Source organism: Macaca mulatta, chromosome 14 (genome assembly GCF_049350105.2).
Source record: "Macaca mulatta isolate MMU2019108-1 chromosome 14, T2T-MMU8v2.0, whole genome shotgun sequence".
Lineage (NCBI taxonomy): Eukaryota > Metazoa > Chordata > Mammalia > Primates > Cercopithecidae > Macaca > Macaca mulatta.
The window spans coordinates 49,438,520-49,460,774 of NC_133419.1; the positions used below are offsets into that span (position 1 = coordinate 49,438,520).

Sequence of the window (22,255 nt, forward strand, 5' to 3'; positions counted from 1 at the left end):
CTGGTGCTCAGTCCTGTGTGCTTTGCAGATTCTGCTCTAATGTTCACAGTCCTAAGATGCTTATAGTGGTGACTCTAAGGCATCATATGGTCTCAAAGTGCTAAATTCAGTCTTAGTGCAGCTTATGTTGTTCTATACTATCATCCTTGCTTATAGTGATACCGAGTATGGAATATATTGTATATGATAGCTTCACTAAACAGAGTGTAGGTTAAATAGAACATTACACTTCCTAGACATGCCTGGCACATAGTAGGCATTCAGTATAATATTAATTGATTTAAGTTGATGCCAGTAACACAATTTTCTATAACTACATTTTGTATAAATGTTTAGTTCCCTAAAGATCAATTTTTAAAAATAGATTTCATTAAGTGTTCTTAGTAATAGATGAGGTGAATAATACTTTAACTTTTTCTTTTCCTAAGAGGCTTTCTTTGCTTGTGGCAGTTTTAAGAACGTTATAATAACAATCACTAAAATGTCAGTGTTTTAAATTGTTTGCAAAGCATTTTCACACATTTATTAATTAAAGTTAATTCTAGAAAACATCCTAAGAAGTGGAATTTTTATTATTCCTCTTCTACAGGTGAGTATGAGGTTCAAAGAGCTCAAATCATTTGCCTACATTCACAGAGGTAATATTAAACTTGAGAGACTTCAAAGTTTTTTGTTTTGAATCCCATATTCTGTCTGCAATGACAGACGGACTTCACCTCCTTCCCCCAAACCTATCCCTGCTCTTGTGTCCTGATGTGCCTTGAAAAGAAGGTCACAGAAGGTCACACATTATATATGGCTGTACATGAGTTTGTGTGTGCATGTGACTGCACTATGTGTGTAACTCTGTGAGTGTTCATGTGAGTGAACTCTGAATGTTCATGTCTTTCTCATTGTGGGTATAAATCTATATGTGAGTCTGTCTCTGTGTCTGTTCCTTGTCTGTGTATGTACATTTATGTGTGCCTGTTTTTCCATAGGTCTGTTTATATCTATAGCAGTGCTGTGTGTCTGTCTGACTATGCATCTATAATGTGTCTGTGTATTTGTCAGTATCTCTTTGTGTCTGTGTGTCTATCTCAGTGTGCACCTGTCTGCATTCGTACGTCTGTAGGTATGTCTGAGTCCATGTCTATGTCTGTCTCTGAATCTGTATGTCTGTCTGTGTCAGTTGACCTGGGCGTATATGTGAGACGATCTGTATGACAGTGTATGTGTGTTGTCTGTATAAGTCTTCATGTATGTGTTCTGCCTTCTCTTTATGGTGTTGGGTATTACTATACTTGATTATTTTCATTTTCAGCTGGTTGGCCTAGGGCTGTGAATAGAGAGTGTATGGGAAAACTTTGCACATGGATGTACTTTATATATTCTTTACATCGCTAGTTCCCTCTCAGCATTGTCTTAAATCTGGTTGTCAAAAAAGTGCCATTGGGAGCAGTCTGACAGAAGTTTACTTTTAGCTAAGATCCAGTTTGCAATCTTTGACATTTGCAACTAAGATTAGAATTTCCCAAAGTGCTGTCCTCCCACTATGGATGGAAATGCTTGATTTTATTTTTAGTGCAACCCTGATTTGCCCTTTATATCTTTTTATAAATAATGTCAACAGCATTGGTTCTGAAATAACACAAAGGGTGTCTTGTAAAATGCATTACGCAATGGCCTTAGTTCTCATATCTTCTGGGCTGTGGCAGTCCCCTGTAGTTCTCAACAAAGGAGATCATTTAAATTGTTATCTTCCCATATTGAGAGTCAATATATTTTTTTAAGAAGAGAAACCATAAATTTGGGGTCCTCTTGCCTATGTTGAGATTAAAATATCAACATTTAAATTAATACCCATTTTCTTATCTGTAAAATGGGGGCAAGAAGACAAACCTCATCTCTAGTTCAAAGAAACATTTTAGTGAGCTCTTATATTTACAAAATCGCATTGGTTTCTCAAGTCCTTTCTATTCTTCTAAGAACATGAGTTCTCTGATTCTTTTAAATTTTTTTTTTTTTTTTTTTTTTTTTTTTTTTTTTTTTTTTTTTTTTGAGACAGAGCTTCACTCTTGTTGCCCAGGCTAAAGTGCAATGGCATGGTCTCGGCTCACCACAACCTCCACCTCCTGGGTTCAAGCGATTCTCCTGTCTCAGCCTCCCCAGTAGTTGGGATTACAGGCACCTGCCACCACCCTTGGCTAATTTTTTGTATCTTTAGTAGAGATGGGATTTCACCATATTGGCCAGGCTGGTCTCAAACTCCTGACCTCAGGTAATGCACCTGCCTCAGCCTCCTAACTTGCTGGGATTACAGGCATGAGCACCTGACCGAGTTTTCTGATCTTAATAACACTCCTTCAAGGGAGGTTGGCAGCAAGTTTAGCCTTTCTGATTCCAGACCACCAATTTGATTGCCATGAAATGATTTCTCCAGGTCTAGGCAAACATCAGGAATGAAACAAAGAACAGGAGCCTTTGAAATCAGTCATGTCTAAATCCAAATTTCAGCTTCTCAGCCTAATTAATGATCAACAACATGTGTATTACTAGGTATGCCACCTAGGGCCTATTGCTTACTTTTCTGAGTCTATGTTTACTCACTTGGAAGGTGGAAATGACGAATATAATGTATAAGCTTGTGGAAAATATTAAATAAGATAATATATGTGAAGTAAGGTAGATGCAAATAAATATTCTTCTGGTTCCCTTATTGTTGTTTGCAACCACATGACATCACAGGGTGTTAGGTAGGAAGTGCTGACCATTTGATGTATGGGTTCAGGTGTTAGGTGCTAGGGATTCAGGTAAATATCGACTGGTCTCTTTCTGACCTACAGGAGACTGTAGTCTGGTAGTCTGATTTGGAAGATAAGACAGATCCATAAAAGGGAACCAGACAATAGAGGGTCTATGTGCCAAACGAGTGAAATGTGTTGTAAGGCTAATTAAGCTAATGAAGATAAAAGGAGGCTGTCCTGATCAATCCCTGGGTGGAAAAAAGGTTCTGTAGTAGAGGAGAGACTTGAAATGCCCTCAAAGGAAGGACAGGCAGGCTAGAGTACATAGGGAGGAGTGTCTAGGCAGGGTCCTGGCATGAGTATGGATGGGGCATGTGTCTCTGCATATGGGGAATAATGGCCAGAGGACGGCTCAATCAAGAGAGAAGTGGACTCTGAGTTAGAGAGCGGCAGGATTCAGATGATGGAAACCTTGAATGCCTGGCTAAGAAAGTAAACCCAGAGGCTGTATGTATGATTGTATGTGTGTGAGAAAGAAAGAGAGAGAATAAAGAATAATGATGGTAGTGGTGGCTGAGGTAAATGGAGTGTATTTCTCCACATAGATAAACTTGGAGACAGTCAACCTGTTACACAATTATAGAAGCAACTAATAAGTTGCTCCCACTCTTCTCTGTGGGAGAAACCTCAGGATGATATAGGATTGTAAATCTACATGAAAATGTGAAATAATTAACATAATTATAGGCATTTTTGACTGATGAATTTTTTTTATATAAAACTCACATTTGGTGTTCAGAGAAATCCTGTGAGGTAAAGATTATTGGTATCTTTTATTAGCCCCCATTATAGACTAACAAATCGAACAAAACCCTGAAAATTCATGCAGGTAACTCTAGGTTCAAATACCAGCTCTTCTCTATATAAATTATATACTTTTTACTGCACCACATTGTTACCATTATTGGTAACTTGAAGGAAGAGCCCATGTCTTACACTTTGCTCTTCCCCTAACACTGAGCCTAAAATGCTCATTGATTGTGTGCTTGTGACTAGAGCCCAGACTTTGGAAGAAGTAGTTCCTCTTATGGAGATGAAAATTTATTTTCATCTGCCTGCCCTTTTGAATGTGTCTGGCCTTCCTCAGACAGAGGAAATTCATATTATAGGAGGATTGCCTCTTAAAAGGCCCTAGAATACTAAAGTCTCTTTCACTGTCTCAAGTTGCTGGGCTCACTGCCACTTCCTCATCTGTCTTCTATTCTGGAGGTTGTGGATGCATCGCCCTCAGTCCACACTTCTTTGTCTCTGCCTCCTGGTATGTGTGAGAATAGATTTCTCTCCTTTCCTTTCTCCCTCCCTAACCTCCTTCCTACCCTCTCTCTCCATTCCTGCTCCTCCATTGCCCTTCCCTGTTCCCCTTCTTCCTCTTATTTTTCTACCCTCCCTCTCTCCTTGCTTCATTTCTCACTGCAATCTTAACAGCCTACTGCAGTTAGGGTGCAGTCTCTGACCACTGATGATTTTTCTGCAAGTTCTTATAGTTACAGGAGGCAGCTGCTGCCTCTGCATTCTTCTATGTCAGGGCTCTAGTGTGTAATACCTGCATATCTACCTACCCTACTCCTGTGTCCTTGGTAGCAGCACAGTTAACAGGAGCTCTTGAGTGTGCATCTTCAATAATAAGTCCTCTAAAGCTGCATAAGAATTAACCATATATGAAACAGTAGCACAGCCGAGGGGGGCTGAGAGACGAACAGTACACATTTATTCAGAATCGAATGCTGATTTCATTTATTTAAATGGCTATGCAGTGGAGTATTGGATTTGAATAGCTTCCGAAGGTTAAATTTATAAAATAAATACCAACTTGCAAAGCTTTGGAAGCCAACATGGATGCTGATCTTCCTGATTTCATGTACCTAAAACTGAGTAAAGTTTAACAAATTAAGCTATGTGAATCAGTAGAATGTAGTCTCGATGTTAAAGCTGGAGATCTGTCTTCTAGGCCTACATCTGACTATCTGTGTCATCTTGGGCAAGTCTCTAAATCTTACCAAGTCTCAGTATATTCTGTAAAATTAGGATGATTGTGCCTTACAAATGAGATAATATGCAGGAAAAGACTTTACAATTTGTAAGATGCCAATGGCCACAAAGTCTGAGCATTGACCATATTTATTGTGTGAGGAGGAAGGGAACTGAGTCTGATTTCTGCCCAGAAGGGAAGCTTTATGCTGTGTGCCTCCTGGCCTCCTGTTTCATTGGAATGAGGTAGACTCAAAGCTGCCTTAGGCTGATAGCATAAATAAGTAGCATGTCATCACTTTTTTTTTCCATAAATAAAACAATTTTTGTTTATCATCTTTGTGGGTGTTGGTGGGAAGGAGAGGATGTAGAAAGGAAGTGAAGTCTATTTCAAGCAAATCAGGTCGGTTGTACCAAATATCTCTGGCTGAAAGAATTAGCTGAGGACTGAGGATTAGCTAAATGTAGATGGATTTACTGATCAGCACGATACGATGAGATTAAAACACTGTGAGTTAGTGAATTTCATGTGGTTTTGTACAAACTGGTTTTCCAGAATCATTTCCTCAAGTTTGTACAATTTTAAAAGGTAACATAATGAGATAGAAATTGTCTATAGTTGATATTTGAGGCAGTATTAAGTATTGATTTACCTTCAAATAGAAACCATACTAAAGAGGAGTAAAGTTTGCAGTCAAATCAACTTACGCAGAAGGCAAACTATGTAACTGTTTAGAACAATAGACAATGAATTTTTAGAATTTTGTATTATTTTTAATTGAAAAACTATAATTGTCAATGAATTTTAAAATAATTGAAAGTACAAGTATGAGTGCTGCAAACATATTAATCTTCAAGGGAAGACTAATATTTCAAACCTAAGAGTTCCTAAATAGATCATATTTACACTAAGACTTTATTTGGTTTAAGCGGTCTAATAATCCAGCCCTTCATGTCACGTTGCCAGTTAGAGAACACAAGGTACAACCTGAAGCCTTATATAAATGATATTTTAATATTCAGATCCTGAAGCAGTCGAGATGTTTGGCTCTCTACAAGCAATTTTTTTTGCTAATCCTTTGGTCATCACCTCAGTTATACAAAACTAAAATTTTGATCATAATGCAAATTCAAATATGAGTTTTATTTAATCAGTGAAAAGCAGATTTACTCCTTTCCTAGGTTATACACTTCTTTTTGTCAAATATATGCAGCAGAGTTAAATAAGAGCTATATTATAAAAACTTTTGTAGCTTTTATAATTGTTATACTCATGACCTTCTCTTAAGTTGTTAGTTGGTCTGAAAATGCCATTAAAAATTTTAGAGATTTAAAAACTGTTAATTATAACATCCACTTGGGAAGTTATTTGTTCTATGAATAACTGCCTTTTTCCTTGAGACCATTCAAATCCATTGTAGTTTATTCTCGTTAGACAATCTGGTTTTTTGTTTGTTTGTTTGTGTTGTTTTTTTTTTTTTTTTTTTTTTTAATTGAGACAGAGTCTTGCTCTGTCACCCAGGCTAGAGTGCAGTGGCAAGATCTCTGCTCACTGTAACCTCTGCCTTCCATGTTCAAGTGATTCTCCTGCCTCAGCCTCCTGAGTACCTGAGATTACAGGAGCCCACCACTGCGTCTGGCTAATTTTTGTATGTTTAGTAGAGACAGGGGTTTCACCATCTTGGCCAGGCTGGTCTCGAACTCCTGACCTCGTGATTCACCCGCCTCAGCCTCCCAAAGTGCTGAGATAACAGGCATGAGCCACCGCGCCTGGACCTCATTAGACAATCTTTAGGACTGAAGGAACTATCTCTCTGTCTCACATCTTGCTCAGGCTAATTTTCCAAGTTTCTCCTTATCTGGGCAGGAGTGCTGTTATTCAAGCTGTAGGAATAAACATGTGCTTGTTTATTGAGCCCATGTCCTAGAGCCCTTGGAGTGTTTGTATTTCACTTAGAGATTTTAACCTGTGATCTAAGCATCATTTCTAATTCAGCAGCAAGGAGTGTTTACATTGAAGCACTTGCTTTTAGACCAGGAATTCAGAGTCCACATTTTAAAATACCTTACGATTTAGTTTTTGAGAAATAAAATTGGTGCAGTCTCTATCCTTGCTGGTATGATCTACAATGTGCTGCATTTCAGTTTCTAATTTCTGATTGTGAAGATGACAAGCCTTGTGTTTTCCTAATATAATGACAACAAACAAAAAGCTCTACCCAAAATATGCATTACACTGTAAATATTTCAAGTTTGTGCCAATTAAGGTCAGTTGTGAAGGACAGGTGATTTTTATTCTATTTACTTATTTATTTTCACTATTGTGGAAACAGTGGAAGGGAATAAAAGCACTCGCACCCATCCGCTCTGTTCTCTGGCTCTCTGATGACAAACGGCTGATATGTGGAGAGCACATACCTCATTTACATCACATGCATAATGTACTCTATCTGGGATATTAGCTTCTCGGTCTTGCAGTGTTGCCTAACACACACAGTGATCAGCACATTTTTTGAGACTGCAATAATCAGAGGAATGTAACAGTGATGTGGGAACCAGAGGAAATAACATGGAATAATAATGTACCCATCATTGTTCTGTTGTCATCCCTCCTAGCCAGTTTGGTTTCCCTTAGAGCCTAACAAATGCTTCATGAATTCAATGGAATAAAACATGGAACTGGGTGCAAAATTAATACATCTATTCCCGAGCTCCATATTCATAGAAAAAAGGAAAATATTGACTATATAGGGAACAGACTTGCCCTGAAAGCTTTGTGAATCTATGCATATGCTTATGTAATCTTCAAACAAGTTGTGCAGCCTTTTACAAATGCGTCTAGCCTCATTTAATCTCAAGTAAGTCTTTGGATACCACAAAGGAAAAAAAAAGAAAAAAAGTCAGATGTAGGAAATAAAGTAAATCTTCAAAAATATGCAAAATATAAGTTCCCAATAAAATATTGTCTGCCACATTAATTAGCAGGCTGTGTACAAAATTTATTTTTAGCATGCTAACCTCTTCATGGTTTTCACACATTGACTCAAATAATGTCAGATATTGTTCAAGATTTTATCAAGAGTTCAGTCCTGCAAGTATTTTACAAAGTAGTTGCATGTTCCTGTTCTATAACTGCTTGCGGTGTTCCCAAATAAGTCTTACACATGAGTTCAATAAATAATTAGAAGCCCAGATGTTTGAAACAGATATAGCAGATACACTGTAGCTGTGTTTAAAATACAGCTCCTTTCCCTTTGTCCTCCCATCAACTTCACAGCATTGCACTCTGCCATTTTCAGTTGTCTTCTAATTAAACCTAGATGTGCGGCGAGCATGTACATGTTCCCACACGTGCCCCTCTCTCATATGCAGCACGTGGAGGCATCCTGTGTTATTGTTGCTGACTTGAGACATTCCAGCAAGGAATTCTACTTCTTCAAACTGAACCGTAACATTCTTTGTCCCTTAAGCTCACCTCCTGATAAGGAAATTGCTTATATTGAGACATGACTTACTGCTTCACATAGCAAAGAACTAAAAATTGGGTTTAAATTCCTGTCTTGAACTGAGCCTGACTCATTTCTGTGTCCCTCTATAGTACGACTAAAGCAGGCTCTTGTTCCATGTTTGATAAATAAAGTAAAAAATATTAGGTATCAGTAAAAACTAAGAACATTCTTAAATTTGGTTTTAAAATATAGCTGCCTGATTTTCAGGACCTGAAAGAAATGTGAAGGAAATTTATTTTTATTTACTATACCTTTAGCTTATTAAATTTAACATTTTTGTTAATATATGCTTCTCCCTCCCTATGCAGTTTTTTATCTTATAACTAAAAATGATGATTTCTAACTTATATATCTTAGTTTTTCCCTCTTTGAATAATTATACTAATCCTGCAAATGCTGTGACATTATCAGAGAAAAGTTGTTTTTTTTTAAATTGTCTTTTTTAAGAGATAGGAGAGTATTATCGCTACATTTGGGAATTCTTAATTTGTATCTTATTTAGTCTGGTGTGCAATGTGACACCAGTTAATTGTATGTTATTTTGTGGTAACTACATGTTAACTCTGTTGGAAGTAATGGTAATTATACTGTAATTGATATCAGTTCTCCCACATCTTTGGAAAACCATACAATTAACACATATCCCCACAGTTGGACACTATCTTTTGTCTTTTGTAATGGTGCCATATTGGAGTACTGTTTTGAAAAGCGTTTCTAAATATTTTCTTCTTCTTTTAAACTTATTTTAAAAATTTCAATTTCACAATGCTTTTTTTTTAATTTGTATGAAATGAAAACAGTTTCTAAATTTTAATTTTATTTAATCTTAAGAAAAGCTTCTTCCACAATGAGACATAGTCCTGGATTATTTTTATTTTTTATTCGAATACTCATTTGTGACATCATTTGACCTTATTTAGTGCTTCTTTTTTCCTAGAAGGAGGATAACAGTAGAATATACAAAATCTTGACATTAAGGAGTTAATCAGTTTTCTTCTGAAGAAAGTCCCTCTTCTTAGCAGTAGTCTTTGCATTTATGTTACTTTACTTGCAGACAAAAAGAGATGTATTCTGGGCTAGTGCCACCATAATGACTCTCAAACTAGGGACACAGAGGAATCTTTAAGCCACATTCTGATGAAAATATGTTCCCTTTGATTTTCCCTGCATCCTTTCTTTGCCTTCCTTTGCCTTTGTGTCCCTTCCCTTCTCTTGCTTTTGACTATGGTGGCCACGGAATTTCAGAAGTAGCCAACAGATGCTTTTTGGCTAAGTGTGACCATGCTTTGGTAGGCTTGTTTGAAAAAAATGCATTGTTTTTAGTGCTTTTCTTGAGATGAATAATTCCTCAGAATTTTTTTAGGACATGGTAAAGTGATTTTATCAATGCGTGCTGCAGTGTAGATCTTAGAGAGAAAGAAAGTCAAATATCATAGAATCATCAGATTTCAGAACTGGAAGAAACCATGGAGATAAGTTAACTTAACTCCCTCATTTTGCAGATGAATCATGCAGGGACTAGCATAGTTTGTAGAGTAAGAGTAGCTCAGTGGAAGGAGCAGGAGACTGAGAGTCTGGAGCTGAGAGACATGTTCTGGATCTGTCACCAGCCGGCTTCAGGACTGTGGTAAGTGTCCAGACCTCTTTGGTCCCATTGCTCTTTGAATGAAGAGGCCTTTACATTTCCTTCTGGTACTAAAACTTTCTCATGCTCCCTATTTTTCTTTTTAAAATATATGTCATTTTTGCAGCATACATATTTTTTTAAATTATAGGAAAAGCTCTTAGGAATACAATATGCTTATATATCTCATAAATTAAAACAAATACAGGGTAGCAATACCTTACATTTTTCCACTTTTTGTGTTTATGTTTCTGAGGGAAAAATCTTCAAACTTATCAGTTTTCCAGCTAAAATTGAAATGGAAGCTATATTTCTGAAGAAAATATTTATTCTTGGTTCGTATAGCTTTGATGTTTTCAACTGGAATAAACTGCACCTGTGTTTCACAATATAATACTAAATAATACTAAAAAGTACACATTATAAATTAAACAGGCACCTCAAATCAAGTACATAGATTTTGAACTAATAGAATTCCCAAGATACCTTTTTGGAAAAAGACATTTGCTTAGCTGGTCATTCATTTTATTGTGACACTCTTTGTTCATATGGTACATGTTAGAATAACAGTATCTTGGTGGTGGTTTAGGTGGAGATAGAATTCTCCACTTTTTACACCATGTGTTCAGTTTTAATAAGAGTTTGTGTAATTTTACAGTGGGACTTTTTGTGAACTTTTACTGAAACAAATGGTTAATCAGAGAATATTCAGGAACAAATCCGCATCATGCCTCTGTACACGAATAAAAAGTTGAAACCACATATAAGTAGGAGTTAGGCTGCCACACAACTGGATTTACTTAAATCTGAACGCTTTATAACTCTACTTTGGAGTTGCAAACTTATAAATAACCTTGCAATTGGTTAAAACCATATTAAAACCATATGAATGAGAAAGAAAGCATTTGGTTAAAGGGGTTCAGTTAGCACTATAATCCTGATGAAACTAATTTAATTCAGTGGCTCCCAAGCCTGAAAGGGTCTCATATCTTCAGAGTTAATGCTACTGTATCATTTATCATCTGATGGTCAGTGACAAGAGTCTACATGTGTGTTACAGGAGATGTTTAGGATGCTGTCCTTGCCAGGGGTGTGGAGATAGAACTCGCTTAGTTTGGTGTACTCTTCAAATCCTGAGGGAAACTTGTCATACATCATTGGAGAATGTTTTTGAAAGGTCCATAAAACGTCTCCATAAGAAGCTCTTCAGACATTAGTTCATTTCAGCAGGCATGTGCTGCATGCTTCTCTGCTTGCAGCGCACAGTTCTTGCTGGGCATAGAGCAGATCATGAGACACTTTCCCTCCCTCGAAATGCTTATGGCCCAGTAGCATATATCAGCATTCTTAGAGTTTATCTCAACAGCTTATAGCAGTCTTTATTGATTCTGTTTCTTGTCTCAAGTATAAATCTTCCTGTTTTTGAAAACTTTTGTCAAGTACTTCCTTCCCTTTAAGGGATAACTTACTCTTTTGAAGAATCATAGATAAATATATAGATGGATGGGCAAGGCTGTCAACAGATAGAACTGCTACTAGATCCTAAAGACAGAAGTTTCTAGATACTTGTTTCTGAGGCTAATAGGACCTTATCTCTAAAATATGCTACTTTATTATTTGATAATTTTGGAAAGCAACTAGCACCTTTCATGGCATAAGAGGTAGAAGCCGCCATTGTATTAGTTGGCTAGGGTTGCCATAATAAACTACCAGAGACTGCAGAATTAAACCACAGAAATTCATTTTCTCACAGTACTGGAGGCTGGAAGTCCAAGATCAAGGTGTTAGCAGATTCATTTCTTCTGAGGCCTCTCTCTTTGGCTTGTAGCTAGAGGCTGTCTTGATGTGTCCTCACATGCTCTTTCCTCTGTGTGCACACATTTCTGGTGTCCTTTTTTGTGTCCAGATGTACCCTTCATACAAGTACACCAGTCGAGTTGGATTAGGACCCACCATTAGAACCTCATTTTAACTTAACCACTGCTTTAAAGGCGCCATCTCCAAATACAGTCACATTCTGAGGTACTAGGGGTACCTATGAATTATGGGGAAACACAATTCAGCCCCTAACAACCATCTTTACTCAGCTTGGATATTTCCAAATCTTGTGACGTTATCTCATTGTGATTACAGTGCCTAAGGTTCTCCCTTGACCAATGTCTTTGTTTGCTTGGCTTTACCAGGATTATCTTCCCTAGGAATGCTCTTGTTTCTCAGGAGGAATTAAACTGAAATTAATATAATTCTGTTGTAACAGTTTATTTTATTGCCCTTTCATAAGAGATTGGCCTTTTTAATTAATTCAAAGAATGAGTTGCTAATGGTGAATTGCTAAGCAATGTAAGAGATGTGTCAGGATATTTTTTGTGGAGATGGTTCAGATTTTAGGGAAAATTCTTCTTGGAGAGCCCTTTCTAGTAATAATAATAAGGCAGATTTTCTGTATCACAGCTCTGGGCCAACCCTGACCAGGAGATCACTCTGTTGTTTAACTGACTTACACACCTTCCTTTGTATTTATCTGTCTTTAGTTATTTATATTTCACTGCTCTAAATAGGATCTGAAAATAGTTGTATTTTATTTAAAAGTAAAATTAAAATGAAAGAAGAAAGAGAAGCAATTTTACCAACATTACCAAGATTTAACAACCAGAGAGCCTACTATGTGCAACATTGTGGGAGGTACTTATGTTATAGAGATAATAAGACATGGATACTGTACCTTGAGGAGCAAGTTGAGGAGACCTGTAAACAGACATAGAAACCAATAATTGCAATATATTTTTCTATAAGTGTGGTGACGAAACAAAAGATGGGGTGTTAGAGGAAAGGGGATGATAGATTCTTCCCAGGGCTGGTGGAAGTAAGTCAACAAAGGATTTTGTCCAGAGCAGATGTTTTAATTAGGCTTAGAAAGGACTAATGATGATGTCATCTGGAAGGGAAGACATCATAATTAGAAAGAAAAAGTGGTATTCAGAAATATATAGGGTTATGGAATATCATAGCTAGTTCAGGGAGCTCCAAGAAATTCCATTTTATTGTAACAGAGAGTATAAACTAGAGTGAATAAGACATGAAGCTGATGAGGGAGCAGGAGCCAGATCATAAAAAGACATACATACTTTGCAGAGAAGTTTGGTTCTTACCATACAAGTGAAGGAAGACTTGAGTGCTTAAAAGTAGTGAATAATTATCCAGCTCCTACATGGTTACTAAAGTTGAGATTTAAATTTACTTCTGAGTTACTTAGCATCCAAGATAAAATGGAAAGCATTGGCTGGGCGCAGTGGCTCACGCCTGTAATCCCAGCACTTTGGGAGGCTGAGGCAGGCAGATAACCTGAGGTCAGGAGTTCAAGACCAGCCTGGCCAACATGGTGAAACCCCGACTCTGCTAAAAATACAAAAAAAAATAGCCAGGTGTAGTGGTGTGCACCTGTAACCCCAGCTACTTGGGAGGCTGAGGTAGGAGAATCGCTTGAACCTGGGAGGCAGAGGTTGCAGTGAGGCAAAATCATGCCACTGCACTCCAGCCTGGGCAATAGAGTGAGACTCTGTAGATAGAAAGAAGGAAGGAAGGAAGGAAGGAAGGAAGGAAGGAAGGAAGGAAGGAAGGGAGGGAGGGAGGGAGGGAGGGAGGGAGGGAGGGAGGGAGGGAGGGAGGGAAAGCAAAACATCTTTGTTTATATATTGTTCTATTGTTGATATAGGAGAAAGGATATTGACCTTTGGATAAGGACACTGTCTTCACTGTTGTTTAGTTTTGAGATACTTAGCAAACACTAAATATCTTTAACAGAGGTGGATATTTTATGAGTTGCTGTATTTTTGCAAAGCACTCACATGTATAATCTCTCATTTAATCATTAAGCCCTTACAGCATGAGCATTGTCTATTCCATTTCACAAATATGGGAACAGGCTCAGAGAGAACACATGGTAATTGTAGAGTTATTATTCAAAATTCACCTCAGTACAAATACCTATCTAAATTTTGATTAAATGACTTAACCCATATAAAAATTAGTTTTGAACCTCACCTTCTGGTTGATAACAATAGTATTTTCTTTGTAGTATTGGTATGAGATTAAAGGAAGTACTCAATGGAAAGGGCTCTGCACATTGTAGATGATCAGTGTGTGGCATTCTTCCCTGCTTCTACACCAATAGATCTATTTATGCTGTGATGGCAAACACAATTGGAAAACAGCAGTTAGTCCTTAACTAATTCTTAAGTGCTAGCAAAATTTTGATGTTAAAAATGTATGAGAAGCTAGACAAATTAATAGTTTTAGCTGAAAAAGTATTATTTAAAAAAGAGGTTCAATAATGAACCTCATTTCATCCAGCCAAAGTCTATATTATCATGATTACTTACTCTAGAAGCATCACAATGTCACTAGGAAAGTAAGTCCAATGCCTCTAAAATAATTCCCTCAAAATATAATCACCTTTTGGACGTGTGGTTGCTTTCCAGTGTAAAGCCTACATTTTTGACCATTCATTAAATTACTAAATGCATAATAAAGGATATAAAATGAAGTATAACAAAATGATAGTGTTTGTTAAGTCAAAAAGGAAACCACATGTGTGGTGAAGTGATGTTTCTGGAGAATCACAGCATGGCAAGATATGTATAGAACAAGGAATTAAAGAAAGTCGTTCAGAGTAAGAGACAGAATATCTCTTAGCATTATACTTAGCATTGCCTTGCTTTCAAAACAAAACAGAACGTTTTATTTTGAAATGTGTACTGCTTTTTAAGCCAAGTGTTTATGATATGTAGTATCTTCTTTTGCCAGAGTTTTGCAAAGACTTTGCAAAGGTGGATTGTATTAATCTGCAAAAATTCCAAGTTATACTCAAAATCTCTTTTTCGCATGAAATTATATGATCAAATTGCATTTTTCTATTGTGCTCTTCTAAGATTACTTATTTACTTCTTTTATAAAATATTTAAGGTATTTTCTGAATTTCCTTGTTTTGATTATTATTGCCCTCTTAGATACTTGTGCAGCATGTTTTTTATTTATGTGGCTAGATTAGTTATGTGGCCCTATATAAACGTGCAAGTATTTATGGACACTAATACTAAATGCTCTGTAAGATATATAGAAAAGGTCTAAGATACAATCTCTGGCTTGAAAAATCTTTTGATGTTGTCGAGGGAGACTTGGTGGTATGCATGAACCAAAAATCCAATTCTTTAACATAGTACGTAACTAGGGGCTAATTATGTAGGCAAAACTAAGACTTTTCGTATATCAGAGGGTAGGTAGATCAGAGAGTTTACAGAGTTCATGGAAAACTTGAGTTTTTCCATATGAATAGGATTTGGCAAAGAAGAAGCAAGAAGGAAGGATGATCGTGGTATTATTATTGGAAGGCAAGTCACTGCCCACCCCAACCAGAGGATATGTGACAGGAGAACTGTAGGAAATTGAGTTTAAAAAGGTGTTTGGGGAGCAGTGTATGAAAGATCTTGAAAACCATGTAGAGGAGCTTGGAGGAAATGCAATAGACATGAGAAGCCATGGAAGGTTTTGAATCAGAGACATGAAGTAGAACTCTGTGAAGAGTGTGAGTCGAAGGACTGGGGAGGACAGTGCCAAGGATCAGGCAGATCAGAAAGGAGGCTGCAGCAGTGAGCTAGGTGTGTGGGCATGAAGACATGTGCTGGGGTAGTTAGTGATGGCAGGATGACATTGAGAAAGGGACAAGGGCAATAGGCTATGTGGAAGAAAAATCAGCAATCCTGGATGATCGCCTGGACAGAGAAGGGCAAGAAAAGCAGTGAGACAAATCACACTGACTCCTCTGCACTGATGTGAATACAGGAAAGGAGGGGAAGCTGGGTAAAGAGAAAGCTGCTTTTGCTGGGGAATCTTTACTTTCAGTTTAGGAAAGAGTTTTGGAAATACATCAAAATACAAAATGGAAATCAAACGTTCATAAAAATGGAAGCTAAGAGCTAGGATGAAAATGACAAGACTTATTTAGCTTACACTCAATAACCTAGACATAGCTGAAACTCTGAGGATAAGATATTATCTCAGAATATTGTCATGGCCTTGGAGAACTTATATTCATAATACATATATTTGTTATTTTTCTTAGAAAATTCTGCTTTAGGAATACACACAAAACATGATTAGTGGGGCTGTATTAACCTTCCCTGCAAAATTCCTTATCATTACACATTTGAAAGATTTTTAAGTCTTTAATATTTAAATATGTATTTTAGGATGCAACAACAAAATCCTTATTTACCTAAGAAAGAATCATACCAGAATGCCCATGTAGAAATTAGGTGTTTCTAAATCCATAATTATATGAGCATAGAATTTATTTACTGTTCTATATATACATAAATAGAATATTTGGCAATTAGTTAATAACACACATTTAGGTTTATTTAAGAGAGTCAATGTAGAGAGTATCATAATTATCATGCATTTTACACATAAAAATAACATGAGATAATCATTTTTTACCTGTTTTAACTATGCTATAGGTAATGGCCCATTAGTTGTATGTTCCATGGCTGCCGTGAATGATCCCCCATATTCAGACACCCCTTAGAAATGAGCTTTTGAATAAAGGTTGGTAAAGTACCTCTCATTCAGACCATTGGAATGAAATATACCACATCATTGACCAGACATGTGTACTTAAATGAAATATATTTGTTTGTAAAGCAGCAAACAAAAAACCCCTCTCAGTGTGTGCCATTTTCCACTTCAGTTTGTGGCAAAGAGGACCATGTTGAAATAATTTGAGGCCTGGTACATGCTGGTCAGTCTTGGTAATGCAGAAGGGAGGGACCCAGCACATCATTATATTTCACATGTTGTTTTTCAGGAGATAGCTGCAATCAGTCACTTCGCATATGGTTTGAAAAAGACTTGTCTCTCTGGCAAGCAAACTGTTATTTAAGTACACAATCCACTCTACTACTGAAACAGTTTTGCCAAACTTATCCAAGTATTCTCACATGCTTAAAGATGGTATAAATATCATTTATTGCTAGCAGTTTTCTTCAGACTATATGGAATGTCTTCCTGCTGCCTGATCTAAGTGTCCCAGTTTACATTATGGCCTTTACTGCCTCTGTTTGATGGAGTGATCAGTAAAAATTTAATGACACTATAAAATAATAAAAATGTCATTAATTTACCACGGATCTTGGATGCAGTGGTTGTAAAGTTACATTAATAAACAGAATATTTTTTACAACAAAAAGCATTGTTACGTGGGAACGTATAAATAACACACATAAATTTAAGAGCAATTTTACTGTTAGCACACACATTATTATGGAATAGCCAATAAGTGTATAAAACATAGTATATAAAATTTTATTAAAATATACTGTGCACATCAAAAATTCAGCTTTTATCTAAGTGCAAAGAAAAGCCATTATTGTGTGTTTGCTGTTTCATTGCTGTTCTTTCCCCAGATCACAATTTTACATTTGATGCCAGTAAGAGGAAGTTGATTTTTTTCCTAGATGAAAACAAACCTCTGTTCTTTTAGTTACCCCAAATTCATCCTCTCTCTCCACCCATGCAAAGACAAAATTGATCAATCTTGCCATGGTAGGGAGGGAAAAGTTGCTAATTTAATGCAAAGTTAAAAATAATGCCCGAAGAGTTGAATGGTTTGTTCAGTGACTCTGGAAATAAGGGATAATAATGCAGCAGTCTATCTGTCATCAGTGAGGCTGCCCCGTCATTGACTCTGATAATATATGAAGATGATGGATGCTACTGGCTTGTGGCTTGTAACATTTAACATTCATCAGCTCCCACTAAAGGGGGCTTTATCATTTAAATATCTTTATTTAATATGCAACATCTACTTCATACATCATAATTTCAAAGCACTTAGAGAGCCAACAGTCCTACAACACAGAAGAGCTGACTTTAATTTTTTTTCAATAACTTTTATGTTGCCTGCCTGTTTGTGACTGACAATGCATAAGTAAGTGTCTGATCACATTGCTGCATGTAAAATCCACTGTCAACATGAAGATGGGGCAATTTTCCTGGAAGGGGTGGGATTAAATTAGCATTGAGGTATGTTGCTTATATCTCCAACATATCTTACTTGGGAGCTATGTACATGGTGAGAGCTAGTTCAAGTGTGTGGAAATTTGGACTTAAGAACTTGCCACCCACAGTCTATATTTGTTCCATATAGGGGCATGCTCATGGGTACTTAATGGCAGAAGTTTAAGCTTATTGGAACCAAAGTATCTTTATACTTCTCTCTGTGCCCACATCCACATCCTGTATTTACTAGGCTCATGTTCAACCTCACTGGTAAAATCTTTGCTTAGCTCAGCTGCCCAGACGTAACTTGTAGACATCAGGCCCTCTTATCTTATGGTTATGTGGCTGGCAAATAAATATTCTGAGCTATTCTTTGAAGAAAAGAAGGAAATCTTCTGGGAGACTAGGTGGAAATTTATATGAAAGGGCATGGCTTTGCAGGGTCCTTCTTTAATCTCAAACACAAGTGCTTAATATTACCAAATCTAAAATGCAACCCACTGCCCAAAACAATTTCTATCATTGATTTATTTTCTTCCTATTTAACAAGTGTTTCATGGGATATTCTTCCTTGACTTCTACTCTGTCAAAATATTGACATTTTAAAGGGAAAGTATCTCTGCAGATTTTTTTTTCAATGAAGTCAGAAAAATGTATGACTTCAAAGACACTGTGAATGTGTTGTTGAATGTTCTGAATGTTTTTTGTTATGATTAAAAACAAGCTGATACTACTGAATTGTGAGTGCACTTCATTTTTTATAAAAGAAAAGATATTATCATCATGTAAGCTTTGTTGTCTTAGGATTTTACAAACCATGGCATGTAATTTTCCCTCTTCTCCTTCCTTGTCAAAATATTGATATTCTTTCAGGAACTTTATTTTATTTTATTTTTTTACTGAGAATATTTTCCAGTAAAATCAAAGAGAATGAGTGACTAGAAAGATACTTGAAATATGCATATTGATAGATAGCACGGTCTGTTGATTTTCAGAGAAAGTTGTTTTTCCCCCTATGAAAATACAGTTAAAGGTTGTTCTTCCAAGAAGATTGCAGGTGTCACATCAAAACTCCTTTTGCATTTAACATAGGAAAAGCATTCACATGCAAATATTTGAAATGCGAAACAATGTGATAAAACAAAGGTTGAATATTTTGCTTTCCCTGGTACTACTCATCTCCACTTTAATTCTTTTTCTTTACATCGTGACAACCAAAGTGCTACTCAAAAATAGAAATTGGCTGATTAAAAGCAGCTGTCCTTTCCCTGACTGTGTGTGAAGCTCCCACAAGGCTTATAGTTGCTTTTTGTTGTGTCCTGCATCTGGGTTAATTTGTTCTTGTGCACCAGTGTTTTCACATAAGAAGATATTAGGGAACCGCACTTAATTTGGTTTTTATTTTCATTCCGTTTTTTATAAGTGTCATATATCAGAGGTTTCCCCACATACTGCTATTTAAACTAGTGAGTATATTACCCAGTTAGGGAAATTCGTGATTGTAATTTTTGTTGCAAATCTTTCATAGAAATGGCATAGATTAAAGCAAGGTTTATGCTGTGTTTTCTTCCAACACAGATTTCAACATATTCCATGATGAAGGGGAACTGGAAGACTTCCTGCACAATTTGACTGATGGGAATTAATTATAGAAATATAATGATATTCAAAAATAATCATATTAGAAAGCACAAATGTAGTCAGGCTGTACAAATGAGGCACAGCCTCTATCAAGTAATTGTATGTTTGCTCTTTAAGAATATTTCCAAGTTTCTAAACATCTTACAGAAGAGAACACTCAGAGTGTTTCCATCTAATGCCGAACATGCTCAGTACAGAACTAGGTCATTGAACAATAGACTGAACAGCAATCAGCACTCTACTGCTGCATAATGCATTAAGTATAACATGCAGAAACCATTCCCGGAGCTGGAAGCTGCTATTTCATGTCTGTAAATTCAAGCTGACATGACATTTAATATTGTTTCATAGCAATGAACAACAAGGTTTCATTCATTCATAAGCACAACACAAAGCCAAGTTTGAGTCAGGAGAGTAGTAAGGAGATGAGAGGGGGACATGCGCTGTGTTTCTGCAGACAAGAACACCATATTAATGATGGTCAATGTGCTCCTCTGCTACTGATCCGGAGAGCTGCAGAGGGAGTGTTCACTATGATGCTTCAGACTCCTACTCCTAGAAGAACTGGTGAACAAGTAAAACAGCTCTGGGTTTCCCTCCTAAAGCAGCAGGGGTATTTAACTTTGCTGGCACCGTGGCTGGCTAGGAGTGATGTCCTCCTTTTTAGTTCCCAGAAAATCACTGTTGAAATTCTGAGACAAAATAGTAGTATCAATCGTTATCTGGTTGGCCTGCTTTGAAATACTTGTTTTTGAAATCCTTGTGCATAAAATTCTGATTTGTATTTCCCCAGGAATGCCAATGTAAACTATGATCTCTAAATGAGAAAATTCCTCTCCCATTAAATTTAGCCGTTTATTTCAATAGGAACTGCTCTTTCAGGTTTTTGCATTGTTGGCTCAACCCTCTCTATTGCGTTCTTTTTAGATTACTGGAGCAAATCCAACAGAGCGAAGATATGCACAGAAGCTCTGGCAGGTTCCCTGTCACAGGTTTCCTTTCCCTACAGGTACTGTGGTCTAGATGCTGTAAGGGCTGTCCGTGTCACAAACAGCTTTCAACGGAATCTTCCTGAAAGATTTTCAAAGTCCATGTTGGTCAGAAATGATATTTTTGAATTCACCTTTTGCCCATTAAGTAAGATAGAAACTGGAAGGAAATGGTGGCTGTTTTGGAAACTAGAATAAACCTCTGATTATTTGTTCCTCTAGGAAAGAACGCGCTTTGAGAATCTGGGACCCCAGTTAACGGGAAAGTCAAATGAAGATGGAAAACTGGGCCCAGGTGTCATCGACCTTACTCGGCCAGAAGATGCAGAGGGTGAGTGGCTTTTCTCTAGCTCTTTTCTGCTGCTCCATGTGTTTCCAAAGGTGTGTCTGAGCTAGATATAGGATCTTTATAGTTTTTCATAGGAGTCATCAGCTAGATTTCTTAGGCAAAGCAAAGGAAATATTACTATTTAACTACGTATGTTATGTTGTGCATTATAGTAGAAGACTTTAAGAAGCAGCTAGATCTTACATTACTGAATACTTAGCAATCCAAGTACTTCAAGTTACCATCAAAGTTTTAAAATGAAAGGATCCTCTACATTTCAATGAACAGCAGAATTCTGTGTTTCATCCATCTCACTGCATTTGCATTTAAAAAGGGAAAACATACAAAGGAGGACTTTTAAACATTATTTTATCTTTCATTGACAAGTAATAATTGTATACATTTATGGGGTATAAAGTGATTTTGATACATGTATACATTGTGGAATGATCAAATCAGAGTATTTAGCATATCCAAATCAAGTGATTCCCAGGTACAATCAAACCATTTTGGGGATTAAATGATAGTTTGCAGCAGTTTTAGCATAAACTTAATAATTGCTTGGGGAAGGCCCAGTCTGTGCCTATGCAGTAACCATTACTAACGTCTTTCAGAAGTCTGGGTAGAAAGACCAGCCTGCCTCTCAGAATATTTACCCACACCAATATCAATGCCTGTTCACTTCTCTTCCCTTTTTGTTTGTTTGTTTTAAATGCACAGCAGCACATCAGCAGAAATTGCTCCCCAGAGTCTGGGTACAATTTATGGGTTAGGTCAGCACTTCAGTAGTAATGTTGCCTGGTTATTTACTGTGTCATCACAGAGTAGAGACTGGTTTTCCCGTTAGCTGTTCCTTTGGCAGAATCTGTCCCACCAGTCAGGGAAGATTAATTTGTTCTCTTCAGAGTAACATGATACTTCACCCATCTCAGGTCCCAGCTAAAGTCCTTCTTTAGCTTAAGGGGAAGAATCTCACTAGTATCCCTTTAACTGGCAGGGTTTCTTCCAGGACCCTAATCCCTTGAAAACACATGAAGACACTTCATAGCAGCATCTAAACTGGGCATGGCTTCTAGTGAGAGCCTGGGGCCATCCCAGGCAGCCCAGAAATCCCTGGAATGAGGACTCAGAGATGAGTAGTATTAGACATTAGGAAGCCCTTCAGAAAGTTTTCAGAATGATAATTTTTCATACTAGTAGGAAAGACTAATGTTTGATGATAGTTTGGGAGACAAGGTGTTAAAATAAATTCTGATTAGGATGTGTATGTGTATATGGGAGTAAAGAGGGAGGGAGGGAGGGGAAGAGAAGAGAAAGAAAAGAAAGGAACAAGGAAGAGGGAAGATAGGTAGGAA

At 37.0% G+C, this 22,255-nt stretch overlaps 1 protein-coding gene across 50 annotated transcripts in view; it reads left to right on the plus strand.

Annotated features, from left to right (window-relative positions):
- Window positions 1-22,255, plus strand: part of SOX6 (SRY-box transcription factor 6) — a 660,184-nt gene that overhangs the window by 592,130 nt on the left and 45,799 nt on the right. For all 50 annotated transcript variants that reach the window (XM_077963255.1, XM_077963268.1, XM_015114789.3 and 47 more), the window contains one exon: window positions 20,795-20,903. In XM_077963255.1, the coding sequence (XP_077819381.1) occupies window positions 20,795-20,903 (109 nt within the window). The remainder of the gene's footprint in view (window positions 1-20,794; window positions 20,904-22,255) is intronic.